Genomic DNA, 14,769 nt, shown 5'->3' on the forward strand with positions numbered 1-14,769 from the left:
ATTCATTGGAAGCCATGGTCTTTATTACGCTTTTACTCGGTGATATTTGGCTCTAAAAATTTCTAACCCATCGTAATGGAAAGGTCATGGACAAATTTTTCAGCTTCTTTTGACTAACAAGCCTTCAACTTTTTTTCTTGAAAAGGACAAGCCTTCAACTTTAAAGAGAAATATTCTTGTAATTCCAATCACACGGCATGTAAAGCGGGTTGCGCATCTAAAACGATAGTGACCCTAGTGGCATAAATTCTCAAAACACAAATTGCACTCCCCCTTCCATCATGCACTCATAAACCAAGAACACCTAACGCTTATGTAAGCAAAAATCGTGGATCTTAATTATTATTTTTTTATATCGAACACTCGCCACCTTGGTCTTTTTTTTTAATTATATATATTTGATTTTTATTTGATTTTTTTTAGCATTATTGTGAAAATTTATATTTAAAAAGTTGCATATATTATTTTTTCAATTTTAAACACATAAAAATTAAAAAAACTAATATTAATCACCCAAAAAGCTTTTCAAATGAGTTTTTTACTAAATGGCATTTCTCCCAAAGTTGTTTTTCAAAGCATAGTTTACCAAACAGCCTTTGCATTTACCCAAAGCCCTTTAGGCAAAACTACTTTGCATTTTAGCCATAATGGATTTTCGAGTAAGGAAAATCATTGATGTAATTTTAGGAATTTGTTTTTTAGAAGTTATGCCACCAATTTTTGAGCAAACACGGTCATCTCTAAATTTTGCAATTTTATGATTTAGTTAGAATTTAAACAAGCATACCGGTCGAAAGAAAATGATTTGAACCATGTAAGGATGGATCTTGCGCACATCCATCAAGAGGTCAAGATCTTTTGGGGTTTCCATGTGTGTTGACTTTGGGATCAATATGCGATCAATGGTTCATTGGAAGTCATGGTCTTTATTACGCTTTTACTCGGTGATATTTGGCTCTAAAAATTTCTAACCCATCGTAAGGGAAAGGTCATGGACCAATTTTTCAGTTTCTTTTGACTAACAAGCCTTTTTTAGGATTATTGTCAAAATTTATATTTAAAAAATTCTAAAAACACAAATTGCACTTTCCATCATGCACTATATTATTATTTCAATTTTAAACAACATAAAAATTAAAAAAACTAAAAATATTAATCACCCAAAAAGGCTTTTCAAATGAGTTTTTTACTAAATGGCATTTCTCCCAAAGTTGTTTTTAAAAGCATAGTTTACCAAACAACTTTGCATTTACCCAAAGCCCTTTAGGCAAAACTACTTTGCATTTTAGCCATAATGGATTTTCGAGTAAGGAAAATCATCGATGTAATTTTAGGAATTTTTTTTTAGAAGTTATGCCACCAATTTTGGAGCAAACATGGTCATCTCTAAATTTTGCAATTTTATGATTTAGTTAGAATTTAAACAAGCATACCGGTCGAAAGAAAAGGATTCGAACCATGTAAGGATGGATCTTGCGCACATCCATCAAGAGGTCAAGATCTTTTGGGTTTCCATGTGTGTTGACTTTGGGATCAATACGTGGTCAATGGTTCATTGGAAGTCATGGTCTTTATTACGCTTTTACTCAGTGATATTTGGCTCTAAAAATTTCTAACCCATCGTAAGGGAAAGGTCATGGACCAATTTTTCAGCTTCTTTTGACTAACAAGCCTTCAACTTTTTTTCTTGAAAATGACAAGCCTTCAACTTATAAAGAGAAATATTCTTGTAATTCCAATCACAAGGTGTGTAAAGCGGGTTGCGCATCTAAAACGATAGTGACCCTAGTGGCATAAATTCTCAAAACACAAATTGCACTCCCCTTCCATCATGCACTCATAAACCAAGAACACCTAATGCTTTGTAAGCAAAAATCGTGGATCTTAATTATTATTTTTATATCGAACACTTGCCCGCCTTGGTCTTTTTTTTTTAATTATATATATTTGATTTTTTAGCATTATTGTCAAAATTTATATTTAAAAAGTTGCATATATTATTTTTCAATTTTAAACAAATAAAAATTTTAAAAAATAATATTAATCACCCAAAAGGCTTGTCAAATGAGTTTTTTACTAAATGGCATTTCTATCAAAGTTGTTTTTCAAAGCATAGTGTACCAAACAGCCTTTGCATTTACCCAAAGTCCTTTAGGCTAAACTACTTTGCATTTTCATAATGGACTTTCAAAATACTAAACCATATGCACCCAACGTCATGCTTTGGCATGCAATGTTTGCTTTATCAAAAATGCCATGGTCATGTTTTGGAGGAAATTGCACCAAAAATCTTCATCTTATGTACAAATTACAATCAAGTGTCAAAACTTTGAATTGCTACAATAAGGTCCTAGGATAACGGAAAAGAGCAATAGAGTCATAAATCTCTTAGTTGGTGTAACCAAATCATTAACCTTAATTACAAGTGCAATAGAGCCCTAAGCCTACATCAAGAAGTGCAATTTAAGGTTGCGTCTTAGGCTCCGAGTGCTATCTGAGCAAAAAGTTCGGCATTCTCCATGGGAATAGACTTTACTTTTTGCAAAGGTTGATGACTTGATTGCACCAATCAAAGTAATCATGACTTAATTGCATGTTTTGCAAAGGTTTAAGATTTTGGTGCAATTTTTCTGTGTTGTTGGTGTAGAGGGATTTCTTCTAGGTGGTGATTTATTTTTAAAGTATTGCACTTGAAATACCTTAAGATGTTTATACAGATTGGCTAGGAAAAGAAGAGCGGGGATGATTTTACCAAATAAATTAATTTTCAACTCAAATATAGATCCTTGCGATCGAATTATAATTAAGCACAGGGAATTTGCATGAAAAGTGAATACGTACATGGGATTCAAAAGAGATTTTGAGGCTTGCATTGTCATTCAGCTGAATCTTTACAGGATATTATACAAGTCTACCTTTCAAGTTCTTCTTTTCTTTTAAATATTGTAAGAGTAAGAATTGGGCAAGAAGAAAATCACAAGCCGATGGATGGTCTGCGTCAGTCCATGCGTTTGGAGAAAAAGGGTGGCCCCTTCACCACACATGACAAAGACAATCATTAACCATCTTTTTGTCTTTTGGAATTTCTTTTCCAAGCTACTTTTTGCTTCATTTTCCCTTTGCTACACAAATTGATAAAGAAGATAATAATCGACTGTTAGATTTTTACTTGCCACTGAGGGCAAGTAACGTGCCAACGAGATATTAACTAACCACGGCTATCGTATGAGTAAGAATTGGGCAAGAAGAAAATCACAAACCGATGGACGCTGTGCATTTGGAGAGAATGGTTGGCCCCCTTCACTGCACATGATGGGGAAAACAGACATTAACCATCTCTTCTGTCTTTTGGATTTCTTTTCCGAGTTACTTTTTGATTCCTTTTCCCTTTTGGACACAAATTGATAAAGAAGATAAAAATCGACCGTTAGTATTTTACTTGCCACTTGGGGCAAGTAACGTCCATCATGGGAAGTAATTGAAACAATAATTTGGACACTTAGAGAAAAAATAAAAGAATTATCATGTGTGAAACCATTACCTGGAGATTACAAGTAGTCAAATAGCTTAGTAATTTGGAAATCAATCAATTACCAAATAAACAGTGACAAACATGATTTGTGCGCCATTCACTCTGCCAATTTTTCTTTTCTCGACACATGAGGATGATGACTTTGAACTTTGGTCATTTCCACGGAACTTGCACGCTAAAATTTGTCTTTTGCATATTAAAGAGCCAACTTTGGTCAATCCTAATCTTAATGAGGTTGCTCAGATGCCACCGAAGTAAATTTGATTTTTCAATGAGTTTGTAACGCAATTTTGAATTTAATCAACCATATGTTTGTTCTCACGCCCATCAATTGTTCGAATTTGATACCTTGCGGATTAACCCTTCCTTTCGACATAATGCCATGCTTTGGCATGCAATGTTTGCTTTATGAAAAATGCCGTGGTCATGTTTTGGAGGAAATTGCACCAAAATTCTTCATCTTAGGTACGGACTGTAATCAAGTCTCACCTCTCAATTGCTGCAATAAGATCCTATGAAAATAAAAATAAAATTAACAAAATTGAGTGTTGTTGGTGTAATCAAGTCAAAGACCTTTACTACAAAGTGTAATAAAGTCCTAAACCTATATCAAGAAATGCAATTTAATGTTGCCACGCACAGGCTTTGAGTTCTATGTGGGCAATTGTTGATTTTACTTTTGGAAAGGTTGATGACTTGATTGCGCCAAACAAATAATTATGACTTAATTGCATTATGTGGAAAGATTTAAGATTTTTGGGTGCACTTTTGTTGTTAAGCTGGTGTTGAGGGATCTCTTCTAGGTGGTGGTTTATTTTTAAAGTATTGCACTTGAAATACCTTAAGATTTCTATACAGATTAGCGAGGAAAAGAGAAGGGTGGATGATTTTATTAAATAAGTTGATTTTTAACTCACGTATAGGTCATTACGGTTGAATTGTTAATAAGCAAAGGAAATCTACTAGAAAAGTGAAGACGTACGTGGGACTCCAAAACAGATTTTTGAGGCTTATAGCATCATTCAGCTGAATTTTTCTGGGAAATTACATGAGCTTTACTCCAATAAAACCTCCACTTGTCAATCAAACTTGCTGACCATTAAGAGTTTCATCAGTATATTTATTTTCTTTTTCAGCGCACATGATAAAAGAAAGCCAGTAATCACCTTTTCTACTAGTAATCACCATTTCTATCTTTTGGAGTTTGTTTTCCAAGCAACATTTTGCTTCTTTTTCCCTTTGCCACACAGATTGATAAAGAAGAAAATAATTGTCCATTAATTCTTTACTTGCCTTGTAACGTACGTCGTGGAAAGTAATTGAAACAATAGTGCTAACACTTGAAGAAAAAATAAAAAATATTATTTGTGGAACCGTTGAATATAAATTACAAGTAGTCAAAAAGTTTATTGTTTTAGAGATCAACCAACTATGAAAATAGCGGTGAAAAAAATGACTTGTGTAATCAAAAAGTTATATAATTAATAATGGGCTATGTAAATTGTCATTTAGTAAATTCATCATTGTTGCCATCGATATAAATATAGTTATATGTTTAAAATTGTGTAATAAATCATCTATGCAAGATGATTCAATGGTTTCTGAGATTTCACTATTAGATTGAAATGTAATAGATCTATGTTTCAACTGAAAGGTGGCGATTTTTCATTTATCAAGTTACTGGTGAAGAACCGAGAGGCACGGCTTTTAGGGTTTTTTCTTTTTTTCCTTTTAATAATTGTAAGAGTAAGAATTGGGCAAGAAGAAAGTAATTAACCATCTTTTTGGTCTTCCAGAGTTTTTTTTTTTTTTTTTTTTTAAGCAACTTTTTTACTTTTTTCTTCTTTTTGCCCATCATGTGTAACACAAAGAGGGTCCATGACACATGAGGAACTAAGCCCATAAAGACTGAAAAAGTAAGTCAAGAACTTGTCCAAAAAAGGAAACCATCGTTAAAAAAATGGAGGATGTTGAAGCACGATGACTCCTTTCAATTGGATCCAAGATTGTAAAATTGAATAGCTTTGCACTAACAATAATATAATCAGACCATTTGTAAGGGTGGAATTGAAAAGAAGGTGAAAAAGTGAACGTCTTCATGGTTGGGGCCTCCACACAACTAAGACAAATTGATTGGAAGAGAGAGAAGCACACAAAAGGAGAGTTCCGTGAAATCTGGGGAAGACTTGGTAAGCAATGAGCGAGGAAGACCCGCACTACTTGAGAAGAGAGAGCCCCATTAAGCTAGAGGACGAGAGGCTTACGAGGAGTATCTGTTAGAGCTTCAAAGGAACCGTACATTAACCATATCGTGAAAATTATGAAGAGATTGCACGTGAATTTACAGATCAATATTTATATATGCTGTAAAAATTTCAAACAACTCGGGCTAAGAAAAGGGGAAAGTGCATCCATCGTGAAATTTAGATGAAGCAAATGTCTGTTCAAGTGATTTTAATTAAACTACATGAACCTTGTATAGACCTTACAATAATAACTAGATTTAGATTCAAGCCGTTGGGTTAAATGATTTACGCTGATATCGAGTAAGTTTTGGATTATTATGTCCGTTAAGTTAATCAATAGCGTTCTCAATCTTTTATGGAAATAATAGAGATGAAGCTGATCTCAAATTACCACTTTTTCTTGATCATGGCTTTTCTGCATCCCAAGGCAAAATCAAGTTTGAAATGGTATGAACTCAATTCCCTAATTTCCCAAAATTAAACCCTAATCTCCAAAAACCCCAAATTTCACATTTGCACTAAACTGATCCTATCAAGTTAGGTTGGGAAAACACCCTCCTCTTTCTAACCTCCTATATGGTCAAGATAGTGCACAATCCTCAGCCTAGATTGCTACAACCTATCCGACCTGACAAAGAAACCACTGAACTCGAAAAACCCGCCTCCTCTTGGCAGCGCAAATGCCCTTGCACTTAAAACTTTTCAAATGTTCATGTGCTCTTGTTTTGCTCATGCTATTTTATCTCCTTCAGTTCGTTGCTTAGGTTCATTTTCTATATCACACTATCTCTTGCCATCAATGAAGTTGATATTCTCGTGCTAACATTTCTTATTTACTTTGATTAATTACAAAAAGGGCGAGAGTTGCTTGATATGAAAAATGTGTCAAAATATGAAGATTTTATGCTTGACAGTTGTCGCAACTAAAGTTGTTGGATACTGCGAACATGTTGATAATTTGGTAAAGATCTTATCATGATGTTTTGCTTAGAAATTACTGATGTTTGAAATTGAGTTGCTCACCAAGACAAGGGGAGCATATGAGTACATTATCAAGTCAAGGGGAGCAACCAACTGTTATCTTTTGATTCCTAAAAGTTAAATGATAATGCACTCTAGGAAGAAGATCTTTTGCACAATCATATTCTATCCTACTAAAGATCATCTAGATATATATATCCAAAACTTTACAACGAAACATCTTAAGGAGATCCTACTTTTAGTTTATGCAAATCATCTCAAACAAGTCTTACTATTCTTTCACACTCATGGGACAATTTTGTCATCGTCAAAAATGGGGAGATTGTTGGAGAAAACATCTCCAAGAAATTTTGATGATGCTCAAACTATTCTTAGTATTTTATGTACTATGTTATGTGCTGATGTTTGGACCAAAGGACCAAGAAATATCCATGGTGTGATCCATCGAAAAGATGTAGTCCTGCTTTAGTAGACAGCACCAAACGACCAAAAGATCAGGTACTAATGATGTTTATATCCGAACAGTAAAGATCAAGTTGATGGTGATGTAATAATCAAGTACATCATTAGATGTTCGCTGGGTCAGCTAAAGAGCCATTGAAAGATCTGGACTCACATAGCAACAGAATAAGAATAAAGCCTGCAGCAGAATATCTAAAGTGTCTAATAGGTCAATTAGAGACTGCAATGAGAAGATAGTAGCAATTGCTATTTCTGGTTAGTCTGTAGGAGTCCCAGAAAAGAAATTGTACAAGCAATATATTCTTGGATAGTAGCTCAACGAAAACTCTCCAATGGTAATCTATTTCTCTAAATCAACCTCAACGGATAGTTTGAGGAAGAGTATAAAAGAGAAGGCATTGAGGAACCAAGAGAGTGTGTCACATAAAAGATTAAGTAGCTTACGTACTGTTGTTCTTAGCTGAAAAACTTTCTGTCTTACCATTCTAATTATCATGCTATTTAAACAATTGTACAAGTGTGAGAGTAGCAACTGAATCCAGATAGTGTGATCTATCACGTAAAGGATTAGTGCTAGTCAATTGTAACCTTTCAAGTAGATTGTCAATGGAATCTAGTTCGTCTTAAGGCTGTTAGTCTAAAGAGTAGACGTAGGCTTTCTTGTAGAGCTGAACCACTATAATTCTCTGTATTCCACTATTTCACATCTTTTTTTTTTTTTTTGGTTAGTCTTACTCTATTCCTACTCTACACTTACTCTTAGACTTTTGCCATGCCTCTTGCGGGGTGTGAGAGTCGAAACCCACTCCTGAAACTTACGCGTCCCCACCCGTCCCCCCCTGAGAAGGTGGGGATTTGAACCCCTCACCTCCCCCTTCCATATTGGAAGGGTGGCCACTTGGGCAAATCCCAGTGGTTATTTACATATATTAGCTTATAGTTAGTTAGTGTTCTCATAAACATTAGGTCAAGGTGATCTTTACTCAGTGACAATTAATTTCTGCAAAAGATTATCAAAGTTTGAAAACAACTTATTCATCCCCTCTAGGTTATATTGTTAGCCTCAACATCATGAACAGATTTTGGCACAATAACTCTCCGAAATAGAGCACAAATGAAGATAATAAAATTACTAGGTCAATGACGATGAAGCTATAGTCTGGGACCACCTCGAGGTTAGAAGCTTCAGTTATCACTTCTTGTCGGAATCAAAGTGAACGAATGGACTGCAAGTCCGATTCCATCACTGTGAAACTCTCGGTCACACAATAGAGTAAAGCAAAGCACTTCTTATGCCTCTAGTCTAGGTGGTCAGGTTCCATCTTAGAATCGGGAATCGAACTGCTCATCACCAATTCCATTTTTGTGGAACTGAGAACGGGATCAACGGCCTTGGAAACCGTCTAGTTCGGTTTGGTCCAACTAGTTCCCATGGCACAAACCTAATAAATGGCAATCCCCTTCAATGTACTTGATGAAAGAGAGATCATTTTTAACCAATTTTCAAAATATATTATTAGTATTATCATTTCACGTCTTTCTTCCACGTAGTGTCCTAATCTCTCCTTTCGTATGAAACATTTTATGAGAAATATATGAGATAGTCATTGGGTAATCGCGAATTTTTCAAATCTTTATACGTTATAGTGTTTTATACAAACATTATAACAAGACACATATGCTCATACACTCATGAGTGTTTTAGGGGGTGAACAAAAAAAGAGGAAGGCCCACGCTGGCAAAAGGGAATTCAAGATTGTACAAGAACATCATATAGAAAATGATATAAATGGTCAATGAATATTAGCTTAATGTGCACTGTTGTCTTTGAATTTTTGTTTGATGTAATTCTTGAACTATGATCAAATATTTAATGTAGTCTCTAAACTTTTATATATTTTCATATAAATTAGAGACCACATGGAATGTTTACTAATAGTTTAATGATCAAATTGAACAAATTAACAGTCTACCGGTGACATTTAATATTGAGCCAAAGTTCAAGAACATTAATACAAGGTCAGCGGATGCACTCTCGATGGCGACGTGCCGGGAAGTGGCGGCATCAACGAGAGCAACGGTGTTTGTAGTGGAGGATGAGAGGCGAGGTGACAGAAAATTTAGTCAGTGACAGAGACAAAAATGCCCTGGTCAGTGACGCAAATACCAGGCAGGCGACATGCCGTGATCGCCGTTCAGCGAAGATCTATGCTACTAGTGACGCGATGATCAAGGACGAACAAACACCACTCTGGAGATATTTTGAGAGAAGAGCTGGATTTTTTCCCCTTTTTCGTGAAGACTTGAGAAAGTAAATTAAATGTTCTTTCACAAAAAATGAATAATATTCTCTTAAAAATGGTCTTAGTTAATAAAAAAAATATTATCATTATTGATTACAATTTATGTTTAAATATTTTTGTGGACGATGAAAATATTTTTATTCAATTTTTTAGAAATTTGTTTATTCAAATTATTTAATTTTTGTGAACAAACAGAATCCGAATCTTTACCATTATGTACTGTTATTTCATTATTCTCCCACGGCCCCGCTAAACTGATTGGAATAAGGACAAGATTTTATCTTATCATGAACGAGAAAAAGCTTTCTTCACGGAAGGTCCCATTCATCGGAAAACACGGTATAGCTGTAATATGCAAGGCGTCGATTGAGAATTCCAGGATGTTCTTCCATCTATAAATTTGTCATCAATCTTGTTAACAACAACATGTAGACCTGAACCATCTCACCTCCCAAAGACCAAACATCCCCAAAAATCATGGTTTCTTCCTTATTGCTGTCCAGCCAGCCTATTTTAATGGTCGGCTTCCTCTTCTTGCTCCTCTTAGTTGACACCACTCCATTTCACGGAGCAAGCGATCTTGCTTCCTCCACTTCCTTTTTCACCATCAACATGACCGAGAGTAAGGATGAAGTAGAGGCTCTCCTGAATTGGAAATCTACTCTTGACAACCATAGCTAGTCTCTCCTCTCTTCATGGAACAGCAACAATCCTTGCAGCTTTAGTGGTGTCACTTGCGACAACTCCGGAGCTCTCAATAGTCTGAATCTTTCCAATCTTGATTTGAGAGGAACTCTAGACAGCCTTGACTTCTCGCGCTTAACCAATTTGGTTAGCTTTGTACTTCCCTACAACTCGATCTATGGCTCCATCCCCTCAAGTATTGGTAACCTTTCCAAACTCAACTTTCTTGATCTTTACTCTAATGAACTGTCCGGGAACATTCCTCCAAGTATAGGTATGCTAAAGAGTCTTCAATATCTTTACCTAAGTACAAACAACCTGAGTGGACACATCCCTCAGGAGATTGGGCAGTTGGATTCTCTTTTGGAACTTGGCCTTTCCGAAATCAACTTTCCGGGTCCATTCCTACATCTATCGGAAAATTAGGCAATTTAACTATATTAGTTATTAGGCACAATAACATTTCCGGTTCCATTCCGAGAGAGATTAGTAACTTGAGGAATTTAGAATATTTTTATTTATATAGAAATAGATTATCAGGATCCATCCCTTGGGAAATAGGAAGGCTCACTTCTCTTATAAAATTACAAATATTTAGTAATAGTTTGACCGGTCCAATCCCTGCATCAATTGGAAACTTGTCCAATCTAATCGATTTAAACCTCGGTGACAACAAATTCTTCAGCTCCTTGCCTTCTGAATTTAATAAGTTAACACATTTGACACATTTGAATCTATATGAGAATGAGCTAGAGGGGGAACTTCCAAAAGATGTATGCCTTGGGGGATCATTGCAATATTTAGCCATCGTTAATAATCATTTCACAGGTCCTATACCAAAAAGTTTGAGGAATTGTACTTCATTATTTAGAGTGAGGCTAGAAAGAAACCAACTTACTGGAAACATAACCGAAGCTTTCGGAATATATCCGCATCTAAATTATATGGACTTAAGCCACAATCATTTGAACGGCAAACTTTCATGGAAATGGGAGCATTGTCATAATTTGACAAGCTTCAAGATATCAAACAACAATATTTCTGGTGAGATACCTGCTACATTTGGAAGGATGGTTCAATTACAGCGACTAGACCTTTCTTTGAATAATCTAAATGGAGAGATTCCGGGGGAAATGGGAAACCTATCGATGTTGTCAGAACTCGATCTAAGTAACAATGGGATCACGGGAAATGTCCCGACTGAGATTGGACTTTTATCCCACTTGGAACATCTAAACTTGGCATCAAACAATTTAAGTGGATCGATTCCAGCTCAACTAGGCTCATGCATGCGCTTGCAGAATTTAAATTTGAGCATAAACAAATTCCAGAGAAGCATTCCTCCTCAGATTGGCAACACACAAGTACTTGAGGTTCTTGATTTGAGTTATAATAATTTGTCTGGAAATATACCAGGAGAGCTTGCAAAATTGAGAAACTTGCAAATTCTAAATATCTCCCACAATAGCATGTTTGGTTCCATTCCCCTTACTTTTGGTGGTATGCTAGCCTTGACTTCTATTGATGTGTCCTACAATTACCTAGAAGGTCCTCTCCCAAATATCAAGGCTTTCAATGAGGCTCCATTTGAGGCAATACAGCATAACAAAGGGCTTTGTGGAAATGTTTCGGGCTTACCGAAATGCAATTCTATCAGGAGTAAGAAATGCAATCGATGCGTTGGAGCTAGAACCATAGTTATCCTCATTCTCTCGTTCTTGGGGTTTGTCCTTCTCTCTTGCACCTTGATCATTTTTATAATCATCAATCATCGTCGAAGAAGGATTATCAAGAGAGACGACAATGAATGGGCAAATGATTTGGATTTCATGCGTATTTTGAGCTATGATGGCAAAGTTTTCTATGACCAAATTGTCAAGGCCACGGAAGGATTTGACTTCAAGTATTATGTGGGTGAAGGAGCATATGGAATTGTATATAAAGTTGAGATATCAGAAGGTCAAACAGTTGCTGTCAAAAAAATTTCTCCATCCCTGGAAGACGATGAAATTATTGATTTGATATCATTTGAAAGGGAAATTCAAGCCTTAACAAACTTACGCCATCGCAACATCGTGAAATTTCATGGATTCTGCTCTCATGTCAAACAATGTTTTTTGGTGTATGAGTACATGGAAAGAGGAAGCCTGAGAACAACTTTGAACAATGATGAAAGAGCGAAAGAATTTCAATGGGACAAGAGGGTAAATATGGTCCGAGGAGTTGCGGATGCATTGTCCTATATGCATCATGAATGTTCACCTCCATTGATTCATCGAGACTTGACTAGTAACAACATTCTATTGGATTGTGATTATGAGGCTCATGTTTCTGATTTTGGCACCACAAGGTTGTTGAGGCCAGATTCATCAAATTGGACTATTATTGCGGCACCATTGGGTATATCGCTCCGGGTACATCATAATCTTTTTTTTTTATTTTAATGAGCATTTAGTTACGGGCATCCCTTCTATAATTGAACTTTCACTAGGTTCTTTGTGTATTTAATCTTCTTATGGAAATTAGTTTACTAATTTAGAGATTTCAAGTTTAGTGTCGATCATAAAGCTTTCCGATTTTCCCAAAATAGATGAATTGGAAGATGAGGAAAAACATTATAATTGATCCATTTTAAGGATATGAAAGTCGTGTTACCTTCGAAAAAAAAAAGGGTTCGCGTTACTTAAATGATGCTTGCACTTTAAGCATCGACCAAAATCATTTGAACCTCGTCAAGAATAAACTCCCCTGCTCAAATCAGTTTTGTAAGCGTAGATTGAGTAGAAATTTGTACTTGTAGTCGTCACCTCATGACAAGCAATGCTGTCAACTTGAATACAGCATGTGATCAAGTTAAGAAAGATAAAATTTCTCCACTTGCAGAGTTGGCTTATTCTACAATTCCTACGGAAAAGTGCGATGTGTATAGCTTTGGAGTTGTTGCACTAGAGACAATCATGGGAAAGCATCCAGGAAATCATGTCTCTGGGGAATGTTCATCGTCTGCCCAGATTGAGTCTTCAATGATGTTGAAGGATGTGCTAGATCAACGTCTCTTGCCTTCTAGACTTAGTCTTCGAGATGAGCAAGACGTGATCTTGATTGCCAAGCTAGCATTTGCGTGCCTACAAGGGGATCCACGACTGCGACCAAGCATGGGACAAGTCTCACGTGAGCTTCACGTTCAAGTACCCTCGGAGACGCCGCTCTCTACAGTTAGCTTAGAGCAACTTCGCAATCTCAGTGTCGGGAAATTTGGAGCATTCACAGGGGATGGTAAGGTTTAAATTTACTTTTCATGTGTTATTTTGTTTGGTTCATTATAATGATGACAATCGCCTTTAATATCTTCTTAGTTCTCACGTATCCCAACCGTGTGATTTATGATTTTCACTACAGAGCCGGCTTCTCTTTGAACATTACGGGAATAGTGCCGTGTTTATTGTTTGGAGTCGTGGCACCAGAAATAACGACGGGAAGGCTTCTGGGGAGATCTCATTTTATTTCTGAATGTTTGCAGCGCAATCAAGAAGTAAATCTGCAAAGTGCATTGGATGAACATCTATTGCCTTCTTTTAATTGAGATATAAAGAACATGTAGTTTCTGCTTTTAGAAGAGATAATGATACTAGTTATCTGTGAAATTTTATCAGAGTGCCGTGTCATACTTGAACTCTCATTTAGTTCAATTAAGTCAATTTTGACTTATATGCAATACCATCCCAGAAATTTGAATTGGTTCAATTCCATACGACAATTGGATCTACCTAATTTTCAGATTCAATCAACATAAGTTGATCATTCAAATTTACGGAGTCATTAAACTAGGAAACCGGACATATTCCATATTTCTCACACGAAGTCCATTCTCACTTCTTTGAACCATTCTAATTTGACGATTACTTGAGGCCATTTCATCCTAAAACCGTGTGTATCTTTACCACTTTCATTGTTTCAGCATCAATTCTCTTGGGCTCCGCGCTCATTATCGCCACCATTGCCTCTGCATGTTCACTTCACGAAGGTGACTACAGATTTTCGTAACTCCTCGTCGTTGGAGATGTGCCGCTTACGCAATTTCCAAACGAGCTTATTTAGGTCCTACATTTGATAAAATTTAATTTCTATCTAATTCAATTACGTATTTGGGCAGTTATCATCATACCCACGTATGACCTCAAATAAAAGTCGACGTGCCACTACGGGTTAGAATTTCGGATATTCACTTGCATAGTATATAAAGGCATAAAAGACAGAAAACAACCCATCTATATTTATGCCGAAAACTTGTAAGGGCCCTAGCGTCTCCCCGTCAAATACAGATACGTGTTTACGAAATAAACCTCTTTGCATTTTCACATATTTGACCAGCACCAACATGAAAATTAAATCATGTAGTTAATTGAAGTGCATAATCGGACTTCTCCACACTTAAATTCCATGTCAACAGCTACTGTCAATTGGTATTAGTAGTTTGTGAACTTTTATCGATGTGTCATGCCAAACTTGAATTTCCAATTTGTTTTTTATATCACTTTTGACTAATGAGCAATGTCTTCCA

General features: G+C 36.0%; 1 protein-coding gene across 3 annotated transcripts in view; it reads left to right on the plus strand.

Annotated features, from left to right (window-relative positions):
• Nucleotides 1–13,906, plus strand: part of LOC104427750 (MDIS1-interacting receptor like kinase 2-like) — a 39,034-nt gene extending 25,128 nt beyond the window's left edge. The window contains exons 1-3 of one of the 3 annotated variants that reach the window (XR_005547820.1): nt 10,461–12,622; nt 13,092–13,484; nt 13,608–13,906. Coding sequence is in view for 2 of the 3 variants with exons in the window: in XM_039305519.1 (XP_039161453.1) it covers nt 11,153–12,622; nt 13,092–13,157 (1,536 nt within the window). In the remaining variant the exon portion in view is untranslated. Of the gene's footprint in view, nt 1–9,916; nt 12,623–13,091 lie in introns of those variants that run through there. The other 2 variants (XM_039305520.1, XM_039305519.1) reach the window with 2 other exon arrangements.
• The last annotated feature ends 863 nt before the right edge of the window (nt 13,907–14,769 follow it).

Source organism: Eucalyptus grandis, chromosome 11, assembly GCF_016545825.1.
Source record: "Eucalyptus grandis isolate ANBG69807.140 chromosome 11, ASM1654582v1, whole genome shotgun sequence".
Lineage (NCBI taxonomy): Eukaryota > Viridiplantae > Streptophyta > Magnoliopsida > Myrtales > Myrtaceae > Eucalyptus > Eucalyptus grandis.